A 27,601-nucleotide genomic window follows, 5' to 3' on the forward strand; every position below is an offset into this window, starting at 1 on the left:
CCTCAGAAAGCCACCTTAAACAAATGGGGAATGCCAATTAAAATAAGTTAATATTTGAGGTCTTTGAGAAATTTCTTTAACCAACAAAGTCAAATCCTCAGGAATGCTTTTCTATACAACCTGAATGGTCTCTCCTCTCCTAGGTCCCCACAGGACACTATTGGAGAAATGGTGCCAAGGTCCTCTACTCTGCTACTTTGTCCAGAGGCCCCTTCTCCTTCCTCTGAGGAGCTGCTCACACTCCAGGCCTGAGCTGAGGAAAAACATCCCATTGTCTGAGGCACCAGGACGTCATATCCTCAGTTCTTCCATTAGGAGCAATAATCCTGATCCTGGACACGTGCGCCCCTTCCCACCTGTGAGGGCTCTCTCTCTTGGGCAAACTGCCCAGCTTCCTCTGCTCCCAGACTTCCCCACTGCAAAACAGAGATAAGTTTTGTTACCTTTCTCTTTTGGTGTTCTGAAAATAAATGAGGCAAATGTTTCTGGGGTCCTTGGCGTGCTTTCTAACGTGGTAGCTAAGAGCTCTGTTGTTTGCTTTGCTTTGGTTTTTATGAGTCTGCTTTCCTGATGACTTTGTCATACATTCAGAAACCCTAAATTAAATTAAATTACAGCTGCTCGTCTAATGTTCATGAAGAAGGTATAGTATCCAAAGCATTAGTGCTAAACCCCTGGAGAATAGAGGGGCATCATTCCCACCTGCAGGGAACTTCACGGTTGCTTTCCCAGTTGACTAACACAGGTGTGAAGCTGGGAGAATTCCACTCCACTGGTTACAATGGAGGCCCTGGAGACAGCACCTAGCCTTCCCAAGCTTTGTTGTTCTCTGACGTACCCCAGAACAGTTAACATGTTTTGAGTGTCTACTACGTGGTAGTGAGTTTATGCAGTTTATTTGCATTAAATTGTTCAAACTCAGGACAGTTACCTGAGATGGAGCCTCTGATCATTTCCACATCTGTAGCCTCATCTTATAGACAAGGAAGCTGAAGCTTGGAGACATCACAACCCGGTTCCTGGGTCCACAGTTAGGGCGTGAGGAAGCCGAGTGGCAAACCCAAGCTCCCTGGTCTTAAAGCCTGTAGATTTAACCATTAATTACACTGAACTACCGTTCTAATGGGAACATAGCAAAACCTCCAAAGACTTGTCAGAATCAACTGACACAATGCACAGAAAGCTGTTAGCCCAGGATCGACACACAACAAATGTGCACTAAATATAGACAGAACCGCTGAAATGATTAGGCACATACGCATAAAGCACCAGGATGCAGGGCCAGGCAAACTGGTGTCTTCCTTTAATCCCAGGAGGCAGAGGCAGATGGATCTCTGTGGGTTCTAGATTAACCGGGGCTACATAGTGGGACCCTGTCTCAATAAATAAGTGCCACAATGCAAAGTCAGAGTCAAGCACAGCTACAGTTTCTTCCCAGGAAGATCTCTTCTGGCACACCAAGCTCCATCGTCCTGGGCTTACAAAAAGGGGATGGCTGGGAAGAGCAGGCTGTGAACTGCAGCCTCCCTAAATCAGCACACTTGTACTCTGTAAGCAGCAACCTCAATTTCCAGAGCTGCTTACGCAGAGAGTGTTAAGTAGCTGGAACGGTTGGCTGTTAACATTCAGGCTGCATTTATGAGGACAGTTTCCAATCGAGCATATCATAATGCATGGGCGGCAAGGGTCCTCCTCTCCTTTAACCCCGACTTTCCAATTGCCTCAGGAATAAACAGCAGCGTGGAGTCTCTTTTCAGCGTCTTAAAATCACACCCCCTCCACCCCGAGGGATCCCAATCATAAGATCTCAGAACTGTTTGAAAAAAGGAGGAAAAAAAATGCACAGAGAGCCAAGAGCTTACATTCTGGCCAAGTTAGGAGCCTATGAGAACGAGAGCTTAGGGGAGGGCTGCTAGCTCCACACACGCAGCAGAATTAGCTCGCTCCCTCTGGGTCTGCGCTGCCTGCAAAGCTCAGCAGCACCGAGGGAAGAGATCCAGGAATCTGCAACAGAAACGATGACAGTCTGAAAGACCCTCTGGTGCCAACCTCCAAATTCTCATCTGTCACGTCAGACCCTGCCTGGCCCACAGGGCAGCAGAATTTCAACTCCAATAAACTTGAATGTGCTTCTAGGCAAAGAAGCCAAGCTAAGGAGGAAGGGGGTTGAAAGAGTTCCTCTTGGGCGTCTGTCAGACTTTTACTTCCTGTTGTGTGGGAAGAGGGGATCCAACATCAGCTGCAAGCTCCCAAGGCCCTGGATCCAGCCGCCTCTCGGCAGGTAAATGTTAATGAATTCGCTACACTGGCCAATTGCATGTGTTAAACTGACTTCTATTATCTGAAAGTCCTGGTTAATGATTTTGATTAAAAATTCCTAGCCATTTATTTATTTTAAAAATTCATTTTGAATAGTTTATAGGGGAAGAAAGAGAATTTTGCTTTATTTAGTCATGTTTCTTTCCCTCCTACAAAATTAAATATTAAGCTCTAATAAACCGTAGTTTTAGTAATGACCAAACCAGAAGGATAGATTTCAAAATCAAACAATCTGCATGTTTTCCATGTTTAAACTATCTAAAGTTATCCATCATCGCCGTGTACCTAACAGCAATGTAGGGTTGGAATGTTTTGTTTTTCTAAGAGTTGGGAACTCTATCTATTCTGCTTCTGTTATTTTCAACTTAGCCCTTTCCTGGTTCCTTTCTCTAACAGTTTAGCAGGTTTTTCTCTCATCCTGTCACCGTTTAAGATGTACACAAGGGGACAAGGAATGTGTCCAATTCCTGATAATGTCTTCTTTAGAATAGCAAAATGCGGAAAGACAATTAGAAGCTAAGAGCAACCATGCTATCTCTCAGAAGGTTCTCGTGCCTGGCTCTTCTCAAATGCAGTGTTTTCCTGTGAGCCTTGCTTGCTCATTCCTCCAGGCACAGATCACCCTGCAGGAGAAAGCTGCACCCTGCTTTCAGCTGCAGAGCTACACAGTTGAAAAGGTACCCCGAGAAGTCCCGCTAGAATCTCATTTGCACTGCCTTTTGTCTGCAAAGACATTAAATATGTCACCTTGACATTGTATCTGCCACTCCTCTGGGGCAGGCCCTGACCACACTGAATAGAAATGTGCCCACAGTCAAAAAAATTAAGCTATTCTCTCCTTTCTCTTGGATACCAGGCTTTTGTTTTTGAGTCCACAGCTTGCTCGGCTAAATCTTCTTGGTTCTGAATGGTTTTCTTTGTTTTTCTTCAAGACCCCCTTCTAAGAAAATATTTAAATTTTGGATTATCTAGTGAAGTCTAACAAGGTAGGGTAGTCTATTTTATCTTCTTGTCATTCAATCAGCTGATGCTACTTCCCACATCTGGGGAAAGACATTGTGTGTTGTTGGAAGATCGTGCCCCCCTTCCCTTTACTCAAAGAGTTTTTGGAAGCCGTTGAGCAGTTAGATGGTTGGGGCTGTTTCCCTTCCCTCAGCTTCATCTTCAGTAGGCTGTTATGGCCACAGGAAACCGAGAACCAGCAACGGCAGAAAGAGGTGTGCCGTGAAGCATCTGGACGACTCCAAATGCTGTTTGTCTCGGAGCCTCCTGACTCCGACTCTTTCTCAGCTGATTTGAAGCTGTACATGAACATGTCTGCTTTGTTAAGTTTAGCATGATGTCCAGAAACATGTTGGGAATGTTTTCTTCCTATCAGGGATGATAGAAAAAACTTGTCACAAGGTTTGAGGCATGTTGGACTTCCTTATTATCCCGGAACAATCTTCAGTGGGGGAAAAGGGACCCCCTTACATCCAGGAGCCCCTCTTACGGGTCTCCCAGGATGCCTTCTGCCATGGCTGTGTTTGTGTTTGCATTCCACCTAGCCACAGCCTCTGTCTTTGTTGTGGACATCAAAGGACCTGCAGACTCCTGGAACAGATCGGCTGCTTCAAAGACAGCCGATAAAATTAGCATGGGAAAGACACTGGGCTCCGGGTCATCCATGCTGATCATGTAACTCTGACTTACATAAGACCACATAGGTGTGGTTTATATGCATATTGTCACACTAAATAGCTCAGGGACCCTGGACAAATGACTTCACCTTTTTGTGCTATAGAACCCTTTGTGATGCCATCAGAATCGTAAAAATGATAGATACTGCTGACATGTGATGTGAGAATTAAGTGGAAAAGTGTCTATGCCTAGTATACATTAAATAATCATAGCAAACGTGAAAGTATTGGTCTAGCTCTTTTTCACTATGTAAACTCTGGAAAGCGATGGACTCCAGGCTTTCCCTTGTCCTTATGCACTCTGCTCTAACAGTTCCTCAGAATCAAAGTCTCCAAGTCAGCAGAGCAGAGTGGGCAAGCATGGGCTGAAGAGACGGACGCACCTGAGTTGCAACCCCAACTCCCCCTCACAAGCTGTGTGAGCTTGGCCCATCGCTTCATACCTCTAGGCCTCAGCTAACCATCTCTTAGGCAAATGATTCCTGTAGGTGAGGTTATTGTAAGGGTCAAATGAGATATTTATTAAACACAAGTGTGTATGGCACCAGCTAGAACACTAGGCTCACCAGTAGAGTTACCAATTACCATAGGAAATCTTATGTCCTAAGCTGCCTATTATAAGATTAGAGTAAGGCATCCGGTAGCAAAATTAGACATGAATGAGGAAATACCTTTGAGTTAACTTTCCTGTGTTCAAAGACATGTAAAAGAAACCATTTTCAGAACGCCAGCACAGATGCTGTTACTCCATGCTTTATGAGTTCGGCTCTGAAACAGCCCGAGTCATCTGGGAGGGGGCGTTTTCCAGCGCCAGCCCTTCCGGAGGCAGAGAGGAGCCACGCCATCCTGCAGCCAACTCTGTCTGAGGGGTCTCCTTGGACAAGTGGGGGGAAACCCCAACACTTTCCCTTTGAGACCTTTCTTGAAGGCAAGAATAGAGGTTTTGACTTGCTCTGGGGGTGTTTTTTCCTCTCTCTGTTGACATTCAGACAAAAAGGCTTTTCTGGGGCAGGGTGTTGTGGTTTTTTTTTTTTTTTTTTTTTTTTTTTTTGTAAACTTCTCCCCTATGTTCCGAGCACTGAGATGTCAGCTGCTCTTTATGGCTATGTAAAGTAGGAGCTGCCTGTTGTCATAGTGATGAAAGGGGATAGAGAGAGTCCCGAGTCATGACCAGCTCTGTGAAACAGCTCTTGTTAGTCTTAAAATTCTCTGTGGAGATGAAGTGCCCAGTCCTGGCTCATTTCTTGCCGATTATGCAACCAGCTTATGTGCAGCAGTAGCTAAATGTTTCCTTTAAAGATTTGGTGAATAGGAGGTATTAAGCAAGCAGCTGAAGCAAAAGCCATCTCCTGTGGGATGCAAGGGGAAAAAAATGGGAAGGGAAGGAGAAATAGAAGTCACCCTCCTTCAGGATGCGTACACACACACACACACACACACACACTGCAGTTGTTACTCAGCATCTAATCCGTGTTAAAGCTAGTTGCTGGATTCAAAAGCCTTAGCTTCCCTGTTTTTCAAGGGAGAAACCGATCACTGTAAGATTAACTGAGGTGATGGATGAGGGCTTAGCAAGGATTAGTTTTGCCATCTTTTTCAAGATGAGGTCTCACGATGGCTAAGGCAGCCCTTCTGAACTTGGGAGTCTCCCAGAGAGTAAATTGTAAAAATAGCCTCAGAAAAATCATTGCTAAGTTGTGGACCAGGGAATTTGTAAAGAAAAAAGCAAATGAATAATTATCGGTTTAGGGGTTGGTTGATATTTATTTATTTATTACATTTTAAAGAATATAAAAGCCTTGTCTTAGTACTAAAACAAATGGGATAAGCCATTTCATAGCAGCTTTCATAACACCTCAGGTTAGTTAGACAACTACTTACATAATGCTACTTTTAACTGATGCCCCCAAACGACTGAAGCACGATGTTCCTTGTCCTCTGAGATGCCAGGGAGGGGGCCCAGAGCAGACCTGGAGCAGGGCTGTGCTCCTCAGGCCTGTGTGTAGTGACATGGTCATTAATCAACCTGTCACAGGAACAGATTGCATATGCAAGGTGACCTTGAGGGCAAAGCCAACTTCATTTTCTAATGGTTTTAGCCAGTCCAAATGTGCAATGGGCAAGGCAGGATCATGTGTACTTAAGGTTTCTAACCTATTATTTCATGTACAAATTTTAAATATCATTTCACTTTCATCATTTTATGTATTTTATTATCTCACATCTCCTGACCTCTGTGGCGAGTCTTCATATGTGTCTTTAACATCCATGTCCGTGTGGACTGGCTCCACTCTATCGCTGCCTGACAGTACGCCTGCTCAGCCTTCTGCAGCCCATGATTCACCTTTCAAAACCTGCTGACGCTGGGAATGCAGCTCCAGGCACAAGCTCTCCCCCCTGTGGTGATGCCGTCCACATTTTAATTACTTACTGTTTGCCTCTTCCAGTGCTCTTTAAAGGGTTTATGTAAAACCACTCAGATCTGTAAGTGAGGCTCTAGGATTGTGTGATTTCAACACTTGCAATAGTGAAGTCATGCCTTCAGAATAGCGATTCAATCCGCTTTGTTTCTTTGCTCGCCCGTTTTGTCAAGGTTGGCTTCCTAGGAATGAAAACAGGCAGTGCTGGAGGCCACTTCAGATTGATTTCCTCAATAGCACTGTTTTGCTTAAAGTGAAGTCATTCAGTCCGTGCACTCTAACGAGGGAGACGACAGAGGCACCGAATTTACAATGAATCTGCCTTTTTATACACCATGATTTTCAGGGTGAAAAGAATTCACCTGTTTCTAAACACATAGTGTACGTACGTCGTTGTAGGCTGACATGTATGTTGCATGGTTAAAGTGTGTTTGTTCTAAGAGCTTGACCTCTACTCAAGGTCAAAGCGGCTTCTCCCTGCTCCCCTCCTCCCCACCTCCCCCATCTGAAGGCTGAAAATAGAGGTTATGTGTTGCAGGGTTGTGGGGAGGGGATGATAAATGTGAGCAGAAAGGACCATAGCCTGTTCGACAATTTGATAGGCAAGCAATCAACTCATCTGAGAAAGAAGAGAGAAGGAGATTTGAATCTCTAATTCCCCATGAAGTACATCAGCACTAAATTGGGGGACTCTGCTAGATTCAGGTTGCCTGTCAACAGCTCTGTGGATTTCTGGTTTAGATTCAAAGCCTCCGTGGCCACGAGCCTCATCTACCCCAAAGGAAGGTCCACATGATAGTAGTTCAGTTAGGAAAGATATGGGTGTCTGTGGTCTAGGAAAGTCTGAGACTACCGCACTCCCAGGACAGGCGCACCTTGATGTCAGATGGTGACTCAGCAGAAAACTCAAAATAGAAGAGCTTTGTTTGCGTCCTTCAGATGACTTTAATGCCAAGCTGCAGACCTCTCCCTGGAGACGCATTAATACTTTAAAAGCCCCAAAGCATCAGTGTTAACTCAAGATCAAGTAGCAGCATGCATTTGGCAGGTGAAATACAACTAAAGGATTTGCTCTCAGAGAGCCAAGCCTGTGACTCTCACGAAAGACTAGAGAGCACTATTTGAGTCTGACCATGAAGTGCCTACAATAGTTAATTTGTATGCTACCTTCTCAGAAAGGAAATATTCCATAGCTACAACAACTACTAAAAATAGTGGCCGACAGGCTTCCTCTAATACAGAGAACCTCCATAGAGGATACCTGGCCTTATTTGGAAGTGTAGATGTCGAGGGACTGTCAGGGCAGGAGTCTCCCTCTTTTAGGGTCTCTGGGAAGTCCTTCTTAGGCTCCTTAACTTGAAACAAAGGTGGACAGACCGAATGGTTGTCAGCCTTCAAGACCAGCCCCTGAAGCCAGTCTCCTTGGTTAGGAAGGAATAGGGATTAGCTGCTTGATGACTCAAGGCAAAAGGAAATCAATTCAAGAAGGAGGCAAAACTACCAGCACTTAAATGTCCACGTATAGCACGACATGATCAGTAGAAGAGAGGAATCTTTCAGAGGTGTGGGTGACTCTAATGGTCTGGCTTTTAAAGTGTCGAAGAGAGTGGAGGGCAATAATGTAAGGGTGCTGGCAGGGGACACGAGGGATATGCGAAGCAGGTCTAAGTGATGAGATAGTCTAGAACTTAAGAAATAAATTTAACTTGATTTAAATTTATATATATTCTAAATTAATGTGATGATTTAATCAATGTTCTAAAAACTGTCCAAACTAGAAAGAAATCAATATAAAAGTCTACCCTGCTCTACCCTTACTATAAACCTCTACAAAATGTTACAGAAACAGAAATGGAAGCAATTGTAACCAAAAAAGAATACACAATGAATTCATTATTTAATTTGGATAGAGAATGATGTTCTAGTGTGTGCCAAATTTTAGACACCTCATTCTCTAGGAGACAGACACTTCTAAACAAAGAGATAGAGATGACTCAAATGGGTTTCATTAAGAGAAATGCCCCATTTTCCTACCAAATGCAATGAACAAGGGCTATGTAGCCATTGGAGGCCCAGCATTCTATCTTTAGTAAGGAGGACCCTCCTCATGTTCTCATAGGCCAAAGCTAGAATTGCTCCCTCAGAGACCAAGAGTCTGCACTGTGTCCTGCAGCCCCATGTCTCCAGGCTCCTCTGGACTCTATTTACAGCTGAAGAATAGGACATTCTAGCTCTATGGCTTGCTTTTCCAAGCGTGGAGCTTGAGGAGCTGCTGAGAAATCTAATTAGTCCTTCCTTTCATGGTAAAATCCAATTACAACCTCTCCCATGGTGAAAGCCAATCCTTTTAACACAAAAAAAAGAAGCCAAACAGAAAGTATGTTTGTGTTCTTCTCTGAGAGGAGACTATGCAGTCAGGCTGCACAGACCTTGCAGGATAATCATCATAACCTATCCATATCCCTTTGCCCCTGAAAAGGGAAAGAATTCTATACGTGATACCAAGAATTTGAGGGAATTTTCTAAAGATCTACTAGCTATGACAAAGCAAATTTTGAGCCAGCATCTAGTCCCTCCATACATTTTTTTTCAATCAGCAGGACAACTTTCCAGAGCTGAAGAGATGCTCAGCAGCTAAGAGCACTTGCTGCTTTTCCAGCAACCCTGAGTTCAGCTCCTAACACTCACAACCAACTGTAATGCTACCTCCAGGGGATCCAATACTCTCTTCTGGCCTCAACTGGCACTTACAGACAAACAGAAATACTCCAAATAAAAATAAATAAATTGGAATATTTTTAAATGGTAACTTTCCCTATTGAACTTGGAATAAATAGAATAAGCTATTTAGGCCAATATCTGTTTCTAACATCCTTAACGCTATGAGCCATAGTTATAGCCCATCTGCTTACTAGCAGACAGTGTGAAGCAGCAGTGTTGTCTGGAGAAGGGTCTCCCTGACTTCTTAAAGCCCAGCTGAAATAAATGGAGACATGCTTATTTATAGAAATGCGTATTTTGTATTCACATCAGTGGCACATATACTAGAAATGTATATTTCATAAGTATCGGACATAAACATTTATAAGATGGCTAAAATAAATGACATTGTACATTCCATTCAAATCTCTGTCACCACAACCTAATCATTGGAATGGGTCTAGTATGCAGATTTATAACTTACTAAGAAAAGAGTAGGCAAATTTTTGGAACTAGCCTCCAGCCTACTACTGGGTTTTAAGCAAAGACAAATAGAATGCAGGATAAGAAGTGGTTGCTTTTCATAATAACATAAACTTTACCCTGAGTGCTGACAGAATCTGCTCTACACACACACACACACACACACACACACACACACACACACACACACACACACACACCATAGTTCTAAAATCAAAGCAGTATTTCTCTATTGATCCAGCTTCAGCTGGCAACCTACTGATGTGATATGACAGCAATTTACTGGGAGGTGACCCAAGATTCAGGAGCAAAAAAAAAAGACAAGAATGTACTTTATTTATGGCAGTGGAAGGCCTGTAATTGGTTTCATACCACCATACTGGCCAAATAGTCATGCTGTGCTCTCACACTGGAGCCATTGGTAATTCTGGAGCAAGCCCTGGTTCAGTGAATGCCACCAACCTTTTATTAGCCACCAAACAACGTTGAGTTAATGCTCTTGAATCAATGCAACATTCTGTTGCATTCAGAAGGAACAAAACCCCAAGTGTCTTTCGTTCTTTTCCTTCCTGCCCCGAGCTCTAGCACACATCAATGTGTTTGAAGACCTTACACTGGAGTGCAGCTTAATCTCTCTGTAAAAACTTCCCAACAATTTCCTAAAATCTGGGGAGAACAAACACTAGAAACCTGTTTAAAGCAAAGAAAAGTTTTGTTCAGACCTCAGTGCCGCCAGCTATCTTTATTCAGTACCTTTCTGAATAGTCTTGGAAGGGTTCATCCATGTCTACTGTGATCTGAAGAAACATGAAGTGATTGATTTTTCTCTAAGCGTTTCGTTACCATTTGAGGTTTTTTTCTGGGCAAGAATGTACATCGAGGGCCTGAAATCTAGATGTTGTCATTTTTTTTGTCTCCACAAGGGATGCAGAGAACCAACCTATGCTACACTGTATTTGGTTCTTTGTTGTTGTTTTTTTCTTTTCTCAAGCCCTATGCATTTCAAGAATGACTGTAGTAAGGTCTCAGAGTGGGTCATATTGGAGATGTCTAGTTTACCCCACTGCTTCCAGCATCTTGAGAACAAGGCTAAGAGGTCCAGGAATTCATAGTTTAGTCCTTGAAGGTGGCAGGTGCATTTTTTGTGTTATGAAGCCAGAAATATGTGTCATCCAAAAAAAAAAAAGATTGCATGTCCACTATTATTCATTGCAATATATAATTTGCATTCAGCTAATTGTACTACTCCTGATTAGATAAAATTGTATGGGTCCCAGGACTAAGCCTAGTGTGAAAGGGGACTGGAGTGAAAGAAAAAAGGGACAATACAAACTGGAATTGAATGAGCTAAGTAGCATCAAGAAGGCCTAAGATGTGCCATCCCTTGCTATATGATGATTTCTGAAGATACGGAAACCCATGACTCCTGCATTTTTACTCAGAGTTGTTATCAGTCAAAAACACAGAAAGGAAATGATGGTTCCCAGCAAGAAACTCAAATCTGAGAACTTGGGGAGACTATCATTAGAAGTCATTTGCCAACAGGTGGGCAGCCTGTGAAGACGATACAGGGTGATTAGGAACAGTGTAGAAAAAACTAAGTTTGTTAAAAAAAAAAAAAAAAAAAAAAAAAAAATCTCTGAATCCCGAATTTAAAATGTCGCCTGAGACAGCCATCATGAAGGGCTACGACACTCAAGAAGGAGCACAGGCACCCGAAGGGAGCTGAAAACCACAGGCCCTTGCCTTGTTTACCTCTGACTCCCCCTTTCAGGGCTCCCTGTTGGCTGAACCCAACAGAAACTGGGTAAGACAGCCATTGATCCCACCCTTAGGGACTCCGAATGGCTGAAAATGGGAAAGGAGAGAATGGGTGTGGGGACACAAACGGACAAAGACTGTGCCAGATATGTGGGGAACATCTCTTCCCAGAGTGGGAAGGAAACAGTGAACAGCCACAGTCCAGCTGTGAGCCAGCTGTGAACCATGTGCTTTTGCAGCTCTCCTTGGGCTCTCTCAAAAGGCAAAAGTAAACCTCAGCCTCTCCCCTTTTCCCAAGGAACTTCTCTCACTAGCCCCAACCATGAAGCTCCTTAGGATTAGTTGCATCTGCAACTATAAGGGGTGAGCTATGTTACATCACTGGGCAAGCAGTGCAGTCCTCATAAAAAATGTTGGCCCTGACAAGGCTACATGAGAGGCTTCCCCCATGTGCTAAGTCCTGGAGGGACTCCTTGGAATGAGTGTTTTCATCTGTAGCTTACACAAGAGCCAAAACCTCCTCAAAGCACACCACTATTCCCCGGAGGGGCCCAGTACCATGAGAATCAGGCTACTTGGAACGGCATTTAGGTATTATGTGCTGTTTTTCTTAATCCTGAAAGAGAACTCTCTCAGTGAACAATTCTTGGTCCATTCACACAGTTGAAGAAAACACTTGAAATCCCTCTCAACTAGAACTGAACAACTGACTTTGTAATGAAAGGGACAATTTCCACCGAAGCCAGCAGCTTTACTGTATACTCACAGAATTTAGCCAATAAGAGAAAGCCAAAGAAAAACAGTCAGATGAGAAAGCCAGAACCAGGCATTCAAGGGAGAAAAGAAGCTCGGTGGTGGTGGTGGTGGTGGTGGTGGTGGTGGTGGTGGTGGTGGTGGTAGGAACTAAAGGGAAAAACAGGACATGATGGCAGGAGCCAGCATCAGGCAGAAACTCCCATGTGCTTAGTGATATGGAGCACCTGTATTGTTAAGCCCCCATAGTATCACGTGTGAGGGGCCTTCAGAGGAGGCATGCCGAGAAGCAGATGTGAGATTCATGAAGCCAGGAGTTTGTGCAATGTATGGAACCTTCTTTGTTAACATAAAGGAATCACGAGCCGGCTCTGAACCTCATGTGGATCCTGTGCAAAAGAGGGCTCTGAAATTTGAGCTTCTTAGTTTTGTGATCCTTCCCTCAGCTAGCTAGACGATAGACAGACAGACAGACAGACAGATAGATAGACAGATGATGGATAGATTGAGAGATAGATAATTCCAGATATTTATAGAATATGCAAAGCTATTGTTGAGCAGTAAATAATGTAAAAATGAGGAGACCTGGCATTCACAGAGAAAGGGTAAATATGACCAAAATTACTTCCCTAATTACACTATGAGGTAGGGCAAGATGGAGCATTCTAAAGGCAAATTCTTGAGGGCAAAACCACCAAGAACTGCTTTGTGACTGTGCCTCGTGGAGGATGGGAATGAGACACGTGGAGATTAGTCTGTGGTATAAGATGAGGGCCCCAAGAGGGATGATGAATCGTGAAAAAGTGCCCATTGTCGTCTTTCCCTGAAAAGCCTGTGGGATCCTCTAAACATAATTAAAGTAATCCTTCAATAACAGGCCCTAGAAGAGAGGGACTGTCCTCATCTGAGGGAGAGAGACGGAGTGTTGAGAGTGTCCCCAGAAGCACCCATTGGGATGACTGGAACGGCAACAGCAGCGAGACTGCCCATTTGCAAAGCAGGGTGCTGGGGAGGTTCTCCCTGGTGGGCGGTGCTGAGGAATGGAGGTGAGGTCACAGGTGGAGGACCTGAGTGACACACAGGGAAAGTGCTTACCACATTACCTGGTGTTAAAGTCAGTGAAAAGAGGATACATTTTCGACAAAACTATACTTTGGGCAACACAATGAATACTAAGAGACTCAACTTCCATTTCAGTCATCTATTGCTGAATACCAATATATTTACCCAAAACAGAAGCCCTTATATAACGTCCAAAGATTTTGTGGGCCAGGGATCTAGTCTCATCAGGAGTACTGACCTGATGAAGGAATGTCACTCACAAGTGAGTGTGCTTTGTCAAGGACACGTGGAAAGCTGGGATCCTTAGGACTGGTAAACGGTGTCTTCAATGACAATAACAGCCTAGTACAAGTGGCTCCTGAAACAAATGTTCAGAGAGAAAAGTATTAAAATTCTGTGACCTGGATCCAGAAGTCTGGAATGTCACTTCTACCTTACTCACACGCTCAAGCAAGTCACTGAGGACAGCCCAAATTCGAGGAAAGAAATAAGACTACATTCAGTGAGAAGAGCCGCAAAGACCTCACAGCCTGCAGAGAGAAGTTCTCTAGGCAGCTCAGCAGCATCACCTGGGTACAGCTGGTGTCTGTGGAGCTTCGGTTCTTCGTAGGATATTTCTTTCTGCTGCCAAATGTTTTCATCTGGAAGTTTGTCTAAATGGCTCAGACTGGCTGGCCAATAGGAGAATTCTAGACATTTTGGATTCCAAATGCTGGTTTCCTCAGAAAGGCTTTACACACGAGTCTAGCCGGCATCATTGAAAGTTTCAGCTGATGTCCTCCATCTGGTAAGAGCCATCCAGTTCCTAACACAAGGAAAAGGTTTCTTTTCCTCCTTTCCCACTCCTCATCTCAGCCTCTCGAGCTGGAGAGCACTAAGTGACAAGGTGATTCCAAATCTGTGCATTTCTAACAACCAGAATTATTAAGCCATTTTCTGCCTTGGAGTGCTTCAAGAAATTGATAGTTTCTTCATTGTCACAGGTGTTGGGTGTCTCCGATGGCTAGGTACTCTCAAGGGAAAACTATCCCTTCCCTGTTTTGTAGATGAAGAAACAACTTGACCAAGGTCTCTGGGCTGTTGGAAGGCAGTTCCGGTCTGGAGCTCAGATTCCACTTCCTTACCAACAGTTCTTTTCAAACTGTGCTGCTTTGAGCAAGCTTGTAGATTTGGAGAAGAACTTTTATCGTCTCCCGTCAGTGCGCAAAACTGAGTCATCAAGTATAATTCCTCATACGTGAAATTTTGTCTCTCTCAGCATCTTTCATCTAGTTTCAACTGGTTTTCTGAAAATAAAGTATGCGTTTGTAGAAACAGCACCCCAAGTCTGACTGACTCAAAATAAATGATGTTTCACTTATCCCAGAATAAATGGTATTCATCATACTGAGTGAGGACATCACGGTTTTCATTTTCAAAGTACATTCATTGCAAGCATCAGCAAATGAAGCCTCCCGAGTCTTCAGTATGGCACTAGTTTTCACAGCATCTCTCACTTCCTAGTACAGCCCTCCACTTCTTCCTACAAGCAGCACATTCAAATAAGAACCTACAGACCATGGAGTTGATCCCGTCCATGTGGGACAGATACAGTGACCTTGACACAGCAGCATGCCCAAGGACTTATCTAAAGGACAAAGAGCACACTAGAACCATCTCCTGCCTTCTAATATGGGACAAGCAAATATTTACCAATGGCTTACTAGCAGTATGTTATCTCAGGCAATTTTTGCATCGTATTAAACATAAAATTTTGAAATAAGGAAAAAGGAAAATGCATTTTTCAATGGTTCTTTACAATTAGCACTCACTGAGAGAATAAAATATTTTTGGATTATCATCAAATCTGAATTCCCTCTAAATTTACTGTTTATTTACTTGAAATTTGTGTTATTTTTGCTCTTAATTCCAGATATGAAACATTTTATTTAAATTTTTATGCTTTGGGAATTTCACATATGAGTACTAACTATATTTATATCATTTCCACCTCTTTCTCTTCCTCTTCTGTTTCTCCTCCTCCTAGTTAAATATTTATTTTTGATATTTGAGTCAAAATATATTTTGGAGAAAAGAGCATCTGGGGGGTTGTGAAATGTATAGGGTTACTTTTGGTTTCATGGTAAAACACTACAGTTGGAGCAGAGCTGGAGGTGCCCTGGCAGCTTGTGACTTTTCTCATTGTAAATGGAAACAAATGAAAGCTCTGTTTTTATAGGACTAAGACGAGGTAAGAACTGAAATAAGTCTGTCCATTCAGATGTGCGAGACTGGTAAAATGACAGTCACTTCTAGAGTGGATAATAGCCAACTAGTATTTGTAAAATTACGTGGTAATCCTCCTGAAGGAAGCCCCCACAATCACTGACACTGTCTCCTTGATTCACAGGTCCAGACAAAATGGTAACTGCGCTTTTCTTCCTGTACCTCTTGGGGACTGCAGCTGCAATCCCGGTAAATTCTGTATTATGTCTCTTCTGTGTTATGTCTCCACCTCTTGACTCTGTATTTAGAAGAAAATGTTCTTGACTTGAAGTGTTGAAGCAGGAAGATCCATGTCAATTCCAGCTGAGTATTAAAAAAAAAAAAAAATGTAGGGTTGGGGTTTTAGCTCAGTGGTAGAGCGCTTGCCTGGTAAGCACAAGGCCCTGGGTTCAATCCTCAGCTAAAAAAAAAAAAAAAAAATGTAGCAAGAATCTTAAAAGTCTTATTAATAATATCAAACCTGAGGCCAGTTATTGGGGTAAATGCTGGAAGATCAGAGAAGCAGAACAAGCCACAGCTTCTTCACCTCGCCAGTTCCTCAGCTGGTCTTGTTTCCTCAGACTGAAAGCTTCTGAGTCCTCATCCAGAATGGATCTCAGCTGAACTGTGCTGCTCCAAAGCCTATAAGTTTAACCAGCCTAATGCTTCTAGTTTCTGGTCTTATATATCTTTCTACTTTCTGCCATCACTCCCTGGGGTTAAAAGCAAGTGTCACCATGCCTAGCTGTTTCTAATATGGCCTTGAACTCAGAGATCCAGAGGTACTTCTGTCTCTGGAATGCTAGGATTAAAGGCTTGTGCTACCACTGCCTATCCTCATGTTTAATATTGTGGCCATCCTGTTCTCTGACCCCAGATAAGTTTATTAGCCTGCACAATATTTGGGGGAACACAATACCACCACATTTCCCCTGTTTTTGTCTTAAATTTAAAAAAGCTTATAACTAATACAAGAAAGAAAAAAAAAAAACACTCCCAAACAAAGACACTCCCACCAAGAATAATTCTTTGGATCTTTCTTAATTCCAATTACATTCCTTATTGTCCAAGAAATAAATGAATAAGTAAAAGGAAGAAAACCAATATAATATACTTTAAATATATTTTTCCAAACAATAAGGTAAAATAAGTATGTAGCAGAAAATGTTGACTATCGTCTTATTTGACAGAGTGTACCCAAAGAAATGGCCATGGAGAAATAAATTAGCTTGTAGATCTGTAAAAAAAAAAAATAAAATAAAGAATTTAACGTGTACTGCATAACCATTCTCCTCCATTATTTTCTTCAAGACCAAACGCATGCTATCTGATTTCTCAGATTGAGACTCTCTCCAAATACTCTACAATAATAAAAACAGGAATCAGTGTAGTAGGACCATAAATGGCTATGTTAATCAATGGCTGCCACCTCATCTCCAGGCTGTCCAAGAGAGTATGCTCCAAGCAGGCTTGACAAGGGCTCCCTCTACTTCACAGTCAGGCGCGCTCACCCCACCACCATCTACAAGTAATAAAACCACTGAGTGCAAGTCATATTCCCGGAGGACATGTCAGCAGCCTCAACACTGTCGGAAGATTTCCTTTTAAAACAGATCCATGGCCTTGTGATCACTTCTGATGTTCCACAAATGACCTGTGTCATCTTTCATGACACTATTGTGCCAACTGTTTTTCTTCACCCAATGGAAGAACCAAACTCCTTTAAATAGACCACATTGCCCCCTCTACACTAGCCCAAGATTCTGTGATTCCTTTTAGGTGAAGGGAGCTAGTTCCAGACAGCTGTATTGGCAAAAACAAACTCCATGCCACCCAGATCCAGCAGTTCATAGAAAGAAAGAGTTTATGACAACACCAAGAATCATGCTGTAAATGAACTCGTGTGAAGTAGGGCAGTTGACGTTACACAGAAATTACAAGAGTGGGACAAACTAGCATAGAACTGATTTCCCACAAAATTTTTGCTTTTTCCTGAAAATACGTTTTCCCTTTGGAATGGTCATGGTTTCAGCTTTGTAAACAGACATCCAGAGCCTTTGAACCAAATGTCTGGTGACACTCCCACATATAGACATAAGCCAGATGTTTCTTTTCTGGGGCAAGTTATTATAAGCAGACCCAGTCAAATTCTGAAAACCTAAGTATCTTCTCAAAGGACTGGCCACTGTAAAATCCTGCAGCATTTTCCAGTCCTGGTTGACGTCTTTAGCAGCTAATAGTTTCTATGTGGCCGAGAGATTCCAAGCAGACTCTCAAGACGGCACGAGAAATAAACATAGATATGGGCATGATGATGAGCTAGATTTCAATTACCAGATACTTCTGCCATACCAGTGTTCACTCCTTGGAGGTAGGAGGAGCAAGGAGGTGTGGTGATATTTTATTTGTACTGAAATTTGATTTTATTTGTATATTAATAAAGTTGCCTTGGGGTCAGAGCAAGCCATAGCAGAAGCTGGGCGGTGGTGGTGCATGCCTTTAATCCCAGGACTTGGGAGGCAGAGCAAGGCAGGATCTCTCTGTGTTCAAGGATACAACCAGCTTTGTGTCAACGTTTGAGAATTCCAAAAGTCAAGGATAATCTTTATTGAAATGTCTTCTGTTTTATTTTCAGCCAGTCTTTGTATATATACATAAATGTGACCATAATTCTTTCAGGTAACAGTATATTGCAGGCTTTTGCTTGTAGCCTAGAAAATTCTAGAGACTATCGTTCATTAATGTTATCACTAAAGATCTCAGTAGTGGGGGCTGGGGATTTAGCTCAGTGGTAGATCGCTTGCCTAGCAAGCGCAAGGCCCTGGATTCAGTCCTCAGCTCTGGCAAAAAAAATAAATAAAATTAAATTAAATTAAAATTAAAAATAAAAATAAAAAGATCGCAGTAGTGGTGATAATGACAAAAATAATTCATATTTTTTAAGCTGGCATCTGTATATTAGTAACACAAAGTCTTCATTTTTTTCAGACAAATGCAAGGTTTCTCTCTGATCATTCCAACCCAACTACTTCAACACTCGTGACACCCGATGATGCTGTGGCCCCCAGTATCGGGGTTGAAGCTGCGGCAGATACAGAAAACCATGCTAATGATAAGGTAAAAGAATTGTTATATGAGGGTCATCTTTTTATTTCTCCAGAGACTTCAGTATCAAGGCATGCTTAAAGCTTAATATATTCATTTCTCAGTTTAATTTTGTAAGTACAATAATCACGTGAACTATCTCTAAACACTAGACATTATAGTGACTAATGAGTGTACTCCCTGTAGTGAACCTCTATATAAAACATTTCATTTTACAAAATTCAAATTCAGGATAAACCTGTGCTTTGGAATGTGAAGAACAACACAAATATATTTACATGATAATGTATGGAGAAAAAGAAGGAAGAATGTTCAATGCTAGCTTTGTAGTGGTAAATAGGAATATCATGTCATTTATTTCAAGAATAAACTTTTGTTCTCTTAAGGTTGAAAAACCTTCAGCACTGAAGTCAGAAGAGGAACCCCACGAGCAGTCAACAGAACAGGACGAAGCCTACAGCCATGAGATGGACCTGAAGGATGAGGAGGACAGTAATGGTGATTTAAGTGTGAACTTGGAATATTCACCCACGGAAGGAACGATGGATGTACAAGAAGGAACAAGTGAGCCTGGCCAGAAAAAGCTCCTAGAGAACACCGAAATCCCTGCTATTGCTTCAACTTCCTCTGTGGATTCTAACCAACATGAAGACATCACAAAGTGGGAGGAAAGCCAAGAGCAGCCTGTAGGTGACACGAACCAACAGCTGAACAAGAGCAGCGAGCATAACCAAGACTTACCGGATGAAGAAAGCCAGGAACAAGAAGCTCCCGATGAAGACGAGGAAGAAGAGCCAGGAGACATTGGTGCTCCCAGCGAGAACCAGGAAAGGGAAAAAGAACTTCCCGAGGAGCAGCCTGCCAGCAAGCAGGAGGAGAACAGTGACCAGACTGACGGCACCTTAGAAGAGTCCAGTGAACCAACTCAGATAAGCAAGATGCAGAAGAATGGACCTGAGCAAGGAAACCCAGGGCAGGAGGGTAACTCCAATGCACAAGGGGAGGCTGACAGGGCAGCAGGCAGCAGGAAGCATATTCAGCACATGGAGTGGCAGGGCCAGGAAGGAAAGGCTGGCCTTGAAGCTATTGGTAACCAAAAGGACATGGATGAAAAGACAGTTTCCACAGAACCTACCGATGACGGTGTCATCACAACCAGGAATCATGGAGCCAGTGACAATGTGGGCAGTGAGGATTCTAAGCACGGTACAAGTGACGACTATTTCATCCCGAGCCAGGAATTCCTAGAGGCTGGAGACACGGCTTCCCTTGACTATCACGTCAAACATGTTGAGAAAGCAACAGATGAGGATGAGAATGTAGATAGAAGTGAGGCTGGAGACGACCAAGGGGTGAGATTATTTACAATGATGCTTGTCCAATCAATCAGCCAAGAAACAGACACTCTACTGTGTGTGCTTCTGGCAGTATGTCCCTAAAATACAGGGCAGGCTGAGCTTGAAGTGACAGACCAAAAGCATTGCAGTTTTGTTTCAGACTCTGTGCTTATGCATAATGAGATATCTTGAAAATAGTATCCATGTTTAAGCACAAAATTCATTAATTTCACAAACACTCTCTATGTGTGTTTACAGCTTAAGCATAATTTTATACAATATTTTTAATGTGTCTGTATTTTAACTGTGACCTGTCGCGTGAGTTCTGTGTGTTAAATCTCTACTTTTGGGGCTGGGTCAGTGCTTAAACAGTATTTGGATTTTGGAGAATATATTCAAGTTTCAGATTATGGATGCTCACCTTGCTCAATTATGTATTTGTCTGCCTGTCTCCATCATTAGACTGAGAACATGTTTTATTTGGGCTCCTATTAGAAGCAGACCTTCAATCTGAATGACAGTTATTATAGGAGTACAAGAAACAATAAAAAAATACATAGGGAAGGAAAAGAAGCTAACAAACTAAATTCATTAAAATTAAATTCACTAGGAAAAAAAACTCCCAAGGATTATTCCATTTGGGAGTAAGGGAGCTGGGACATTTATTTTGCCTGAGACTTGCTAGAGAGGTAACAATTCCCCCAACACATCCAGTCTGTCCTTTAAATAAGCCAAGTAGATTTCTATGGCTTGGGGGCTTAGAAATGCAGAGAGGGGAGTTGAAATCCGCTGCAGCTGGCTGGAAAATTCTGACAGACCTGAAGATGGGAGACAGCGGCAGCTGCAATTTTGCTGTCTTTAAAGCTGGCGTTACATTGGCCCAGCCGAACCACTGTCTGTCAGAATGCCTCCAGCATGATCAAAGCCAGTATGTTTGTTGAATTAACCATAAAAATTGAAGGACTCCTTTAAAATACAAACACATGCCCACATGAAAATATGGAAATTGCAGTTGGGAGAAAGAGGGAATTCTGTTTTGATCTGGCTGCTTAATAACCTGGGACTTTCAGGCAAATTCCCAGCACACTGCCTGCCCTCCCCCTACCCTGGAGGAATTGACCCCATCTGGCCCCCCAAACAAGAGGAACTGACCCCGTTTGGAGTGGCAGGTAATCTCAAGTCCCAAGACTTCACCTGCCATTCTGAGGTAGGAAATTTCTTACCCCTCAAACCCTGCTAAGAAAGTTTTACCAACACCTCCACAGAGGTCACTGATGGACCTCCATCCTCATGACAGAATCCCAAGACAATGTATAGGGACAGTGCTTTGGACCCAACTCCAAAGGGGTGATCCTCCTCACACAGAACGACTCTTAGTCTCCAAGAGTTACTGTCTCCCTCTGCAGTTGCAGGGGTTTCCCTGTTGAGATCTTAGCATGCGCAGCTCAGTGGCAGCATGCACGGCTCAGTGGCAGCATGCACATCTCAGTGGCAGCATGCACATCTCAGTGGCAGTATGCACAGCTCAGTGGCAGTATGCACAGCTCAGTGGCAGTACCCACAGTAAGACAGAAAGCAAATCACTGATCTCTTTATCTCATTGAAATTCTGCTCTTGTTTTCAAAGGCCAAGAAAGCAGAGAGCTCACCGAATGTTGAACCTTCAGAGGAAGGCAACTTGAGGGCACGCAGTGCTGGTGAGTGGACGTTTATGCAAGCCGCAACAGGTCCAGGGAAGGGTGGAATCTGCTGTTTAAGTTAGCACTCCCCCTCCATTCTGACCCAGAAAGCCATATCCCCGATCTCCCCAAGGAAATATTCCATAAAGTGTTGGTATTTCTTGTGTGTGTTTGATAGGCTGTGGGTCAATGTGCTTACATACTGAAAGTCCTGTTGAGATGTTACAGAAAGCTATCTTTATCCTCCCCAGAGTCCTAACACTGATTTCAGTTCTGAGAAGGGCTGACTCTGTTGCTTACTCTCAAATCCATCCTACCCCAACCACAAACATTTTTAATATCAACAAAATTAAATTCCCCTGGCTTAGCTTCTGGCTTCTGCACATCGTTTTGTGCACTTCAGATTCTGTCTTAGGCAGGTCAAAGGGGACTGCTGTCCTCTTCCAGCACCCTGCAGTCTGCTGTAAGAAGACTGCTGAAGCCCTAGGCACATGTCTGAGGCCAGAGGCCAGAGTCCATCTGCAGATGAGCTCGTCATTAAGGTGCTTTCCAGCATCTTCCTGCTTTCACGTTTTCAGAATCTGGTTTTCCTGTCTGATGCGTGAAAAAGAAGCTAACCGTCTGGATGACGTCATGTTTAATAATAACAATTTCTCTGTGTCTGTGTTCCCTTTTCACTCTCTCCTGTTAGGTTCTTGCACGAACTTCCCATGTAAGAGGGGACACACTTGCGAAGTAGATCAGCAGGGGAAACCCCACTGCGTTTGCCAAGATCCAGAGACTTGTCCCCCTGCAAAAATCCTTGACCAAGTAAGTGTTCTGCACAATAGTCCTCAACATACACCAAAACTCTAGTTTCCTGAGTGGAAATAGTTTGCAATTTAATCTATTTTTAAGTGGGTACATAGGTTATCTAATTGATATCTAATTTGAAGCATTATTGCGTGGGAACAGATACCAGAGAAATCAAAGTGTTTCAGTTAGGGCATAACAAATTAAATGGCGCTGAGGAGATGGCTCAGCGGGTCTGTGCAGGTCTAAGGACGGGGAATTCGGATCCAGCACCCACATAGATGGTAGGTGAGAGTGGGGTGTCCTTGTAACTCCAGGACACTCAGGAGACAGAGGTGGGGCCTGCTGGAACAAGCTGACTAGCAAGACTAGTGGTGTAGATGAGCTCTGGGTTCAATTGGGAGATGCCACCTCAACAATACGGTGAGGAGAGGTCAGAGATGACCTGGCATCAGTGCCCCCCCAACACACACACATACATGTACATGCATAACTGGTACACACAAAAAAAAACACAGACTACACCATAGCACATAAACTATTTAAAATTTAATTTTAAAAGATAGCAGGCAAACTTTCAAATTCATTCTGTCTTGGGGACATTCACAATTACAGTTCTACAGAGATCTATCTGGAGCTAAATTATCATCATGGTTTTAACTTAGTAGTTTTTTTTTCTTGGTGCCAGATCAGAAATTTGTTATTTTAATAGACTCTACCTAAGCACATCTTCGGCCCAGCACACTTACCAGACATCCCGTGAGTCCCAGGGAAGTGTTCTCCGGGGGTACTGGGTTCCGTCACTTCTTATTTCCCTTCCCTAGGTTTGTGGCACTGACAACCAGACCTATGCCAGCTCCTGTCACCTCTTTGCCACCAAGTGCAGGCTGGAAGGGACCAAAAAGGGACACCAACTACAGCTGGATTATTTTGGAGCTTGCAAATGTAAGACACAGACCACTACTGCCAAACATCATTTCCGGGTGATTTGTGTGCCTCTCTAAATTCTATCTATACAAACAAAAGAGTTTACATAGTTATGAAATCAGTATGAAACTAACACCAACTCAGGAATTCCCAGGCCTTCATCATGGGAGATTCTGAACCCATGAGGTTATGTCGGAACTAGAGTTTTGTTTTTCAAGAAACCTAAACAATTCCAATTCTCCCCACTGAGTTCAGAGGCACCAATGTGATGTGCACTTAAAAAAGACTTGAAAGACTGGGGTTTTCTGAATTTCTCACTTTCCTTCCAATTTCACTTAAGTCTTTGTCAAGACTTTTATTGCAGTGGATTCTTCCAGAGGTTGTTTAGCACTATCTTCCTGCCCGAGGATATCCTCAGGTGTGTTTGGTACGTCAGTAGTTCCACACTAGTACAGCCCAGGCGTGTTTCTGCTTCTCCTCAGTTTCTCCAAACACAAGATATTAAGTGTTATTGTTTGACTTGCTCTGTCCACTGAGCTGGACAAAATCATCCAGGTGCATTCTGGGCAGAAGCCCATGAAGATAGGCTGGGATGTTACTGTGTTCCCTCGGCCTGTCCCCACACTCTGCAGCTTTGCACTGAGGCAGTAGCCACAGCCTCGAGATCCAGGGAGACGGTGATGAGCTGAGCCCTCTCGGCAGCCAGTGTCCGATGTGGGGCCGCCTGGAAACAAGCGTGGGCTTCTCTGAGTGCAGAGATGTCACGTGATTTGCTGCTGCAGAGGGGGCTCCTCTCGGCTTTTTCCTCTGCTGCTAATCAACAGCCTGTATGCCCTCCACTTCCAGATACCTGGTCCCTGGTTCTACAGCACTAATTCTCAGCCCTTTACTGCATGTCAGAATTATTTGGGGGTCTTCTAAGACATCCTGATGCCCAAGTCCCACCACAAAATCATCAAGATCTTCTTTCCATAGTAACTGTCGTCTACTAGGCATAGTAATGTGAGTCTATCACTTGGCACCTGGGAAACTGAGGCAGGGGGATCACAAAAAATACCCCCAAAACTCTGGCATTTGATTGGGATGTTTTTAAGACGTCCCAGGAGATTCTACTGTGCCACCAGTAAGGCGGAAGCAGGTGTTGAGCCTCCGGTGATGAGGAGGACTTCTTGTTTGGAGTACGGTCATCTCGTGTTTTCTACATCTTCCAGCTATTCCTGCTTGTACCGACTTTGAAGTGGCTCAGTTTCCCCTGCGGATGAGAGACTGGCTCAAAAACATCCTCATGCAGCTTTACGAACCAAATCCCAAACATGATGGTTATTTAAATGAAAAGCAGAGAAGCAAAGTAAGTGCCATGCTCTGCTACCTGAGTGCCTGTCTGCAGGACCCGAGTGGGGGCGCATGTGTGGTGAGAGCTCACTGCCTGGCATGTCTGCAGGACCCGAGGGGTGTATGTGTGGTGAGAGCTTACTGCCTGGCATGTCTGCAGGACCCGAGGGGTGTATGTGTGGTGAGAGCTCACTGCCTTACACAGTAGCAGAGTCTGCCCCATTTTCTGCATCTGCTTAGCCTGCATGCATTAACATTCTATCATGGTCACCATCCATGCCACAGCTTCCATAACATAACCAACCTCCTGCCTTCTGCTCACGGGGCAGTAGCCTGGAAAGTGTTCTGTAAGTTTCTATGACCAAGCAAAGTTAACAAATTCAGCTTTCTGATCAGCTTTCCCTGACTGAAAGAAATACCTCAGATAACATGACTAAAGAAGAAAGATTTGGCTCACAGTTTTGAAAGTTCTAGTCGGTGACCAATGTCGACTGTGTTGCTTTGGGCCTGTGTTGAGATAAGCACATTGTGGCAGGGAATATTCACTTCACAGTGGACCAAGGAACAAAGTGCAAAAGAGGAGGTTATGGGCTCCTCAAATCGCCTTCAAGGGCATGCTCAAGGGGATGACCCCATATGACAGGAAACTTCCAACTAAGCCCTACCTCTGAACAGTTACACCATTTCCCATTAGTGCCGAGGGCTCGGGACCAAGCCTCCAACTCATAGGCCTTTAGAGGACACTGTATCTGTGATAAAGCAGACCCAACATGCTTAAATCTAACATTTTTTGCCTCATAGGCCAGGCACAGGTTCTGCTATAAGGGAAATTTCTCATTATGCCAGCACACATTAAGATTTGTAAGTACAGAACACTGATCCCAAAAGTTTTAAAAGAAGATTCTTTCATCAGGTAGTTATTGAATGTATCCCAGGTACCATAATTGACCCACATTCTAGAGATACAGTAGCAGACATAAAACTTACACCTTAACAAGTTTACACTCAAGGCAAAGAGACAGATTACTATACAGAAGTAAGTTCGTATGTGTGAAATGCCTGGCAACAAACTGAAATTTTATTTTGCCGAGTTGTTTTCAAACAAAAAGAATGAGAAATGGAGGGAAGGAGGGAGGGAGGGAGGGAGGGAGGGAGGGAGGGAGGGAGGAGGGGAGGGGGAGGGAGGGAGGGAAGGAAGGAGGGAGGGAGGAGGGAGGGAGGGGAAGGGAAGGGGAAGGGAAGGAGGGAGGGAGGGAGGGAAGGAAGGGAAGGAGGGAGGGAGGGAAGGAAGGGAAGGAGGGAGGGAGGAGGGAAGAAGGAGGGAGGGAGGGAGGGAAGGAGGGAAGGAAGGAGGGAGGGAGGGAAGGAAGGAGGGAGGGAGGAGGGAGGGAGGGGAAGGGAAGGGGAAGGGAAGGAGGGAGGGAGGGGAAGGGAAGGGGAAGGGAAGGAGGGAGGGAGGGAGGGAAGAAGGGAAGGAAGGAGGGAGGGAGGGAGGGAAGGAAGGAGGGAGGGAGGAGGGAGGGAGGGGAAGGGAAGGGGAAGGGAAGGAGGGAGGGAGGGGAAGGGAAGGAGGGAGGGAGGGAGGGAAGAAGGGAAGGAGGGAGGGAGGGAGGGAAGAAGGGAAGGAGGGAATGAAGGAGGGAGGGAGGGAAGGAGGGAATGAAGGAGGGAGGGAGGGAAGGGGAAGGGAAGGAAAGCAGAGGCTGCTTGTATTGATCAGAATCCGTCTCACCTGAGTCGGGCTCACATCCTGGACAGGTTTTCATCTTTCACGCTCTCACCCTTCCATCCAGATTTAACAATTCGGAGACACATTCCTGGTCCTCTGACAGCCTTCCATCTTCTTAATCCCAGGTCAAGAAAATCTACCTGGACGAGAAGAGACTCCTGGCTGGAGACCACTCCATTGAACTTCTCCTGAGGGACTTCAAGAAAAACTACCACATGTATGTGTATCCTGTGCACTGGCAGTTCAATGAACTGGACCAACATCCTGCAGACAGGTAGAGACCACCTCCCAGCCCGGGACACTCCCTGGTGATGATGTCTATGTGAAACAGAACTCCAGACACCACTGGAGATACTTCCAGCTTCATTTTCAAACACTGAGTACAAACCATTGTGGTTAGGAATCTAATTAAAAATCACTTAGGAAATAACTGAAGATATCAACAGTACAGCTTCTGAATTACCATACTGAGTTTACTTATTAAATCTCTGTGTTTCCCACAGAGATGCCTTCTATTCTCATTCTTGAATTAAATCCACAAGGTGATCTCATTGGCTCAACTCAGGTCCCCTCTGGGACAATCCCAGGCCAGCCAGTGAGTGAGAGCCAGCTCACACTGCCCGACTTCGGGTGCACATCTAGAGACCTGGATTGGTGGGTACACAATTCTCAGCAAGAGGCAAGCTTTGGGCACCATGACCCGTTCTTGCCTGTGGCTTTTCACTGTGTACAGTTCACTTGGCATACACAGTGACCCTGTGGAAGGAAATGCCCTTGGTGATCGAGACTTAAGTCCTCATGCACAAGGCATGCAGTTAACAGGCGGTCACTGTCCTCTTGCAGAATCTTGACACATTCCGAACTTGCCCCTCTGCGAGCTTCCCTGGTGCCCATGGAGCACTGCATAACACGCTTCTTTGAGGAGTGTGACCCCAACAAGGACAAGCACATCACCTTGAAGGAATGGGGTCACTGCTTTGGGATTAAAGAAGGTAAATTCGTTATCAAAAAACAATGCCTACTTCTTCAGATAAATGCTGAGTCCTGTGGCCTAATAGCAAGATTGCTATTAGGGGTGTGTGTGTGTGTGTGTGTGTGTGTGTGTGTGTGTGTGTGTGTGTGTGTATCCATGCACACACACAGTCCTTTATTCTCAGAACTCAGGAGGCATAAGCAGGTAGATCTCTATGTGTTTCAGGCCAGCCTGGTGTACATAGTGAGTTCCAGGACAGCCATGGCTACATAGAAAAACCTTGTCTCAAAACGACAATTATAATAAT

General features: G+C 44.0%; 1 protein-coding gene across 1 annotated transcript in view; it reads left to right on the plus strand.

Moving 5' to 3' along the window:
- Positions 1–1,874: 1,874 nt before the first annotated feature.
- Sparcl1 (SPARC like 1) overlaps positions 1,875–27,601 on the plus strand; it is a 29,744-nt gene continuing 4,017 nt past the window's right edge. Inside the window, exons 1-10 of the mRNA XM_036200294.1 lie at positions 1,875–2,281; positions 15,567–15,631; positions 18,410–18,538; positions 18,913–19,878; positions 21,490–21,559; positions 22,233–22,351; positions 23,158–23,278; positions 24,472–24,608; positions 26,447–26,595; positions 27,165–27,313. Of these exons, the coding sequence (XP_036056187.1) occupies positions 15,578–15,631; positions 18,410–18,538; positions 18,913–19,878; positions 21,490–21,559; positions 22,233–22,351; positions 23,158–23,278; positions 24,472–24,608; positions 26,447–26,595; positions 27,165–27,313 (1,894 nt within the window). The 5' untranslated portion in view covers positions 1,875–2,281; positions 15,567–15,577. The remainder of the gene's footprint in view (positions 2,282–15,566; positions 15,632–18,409; positions 18,539–18,912; positions 19,879–21,489; positions 21,560–22,232; positions 22,352–23,157; positions 23,279–24,471; positions 24,609–26,446; positions 26,596–27,164; positions 27,314–27,601) is intronic.

The sequence above is a fragment of the Onychomys torridus genome, chromosome 10, assembly GCF_903995425.1.
Source record: "Onychomys torridus chromosome 10, mOncTor1.1, whole genome shotgun sequence".
Taxonomy (NCBI): domain Eukaryota; kingdom Metazoa; phylum Chordata; class Mammalia; order Rodentia; family Cricetidae; genus Onychomys; species Onychomys torridus.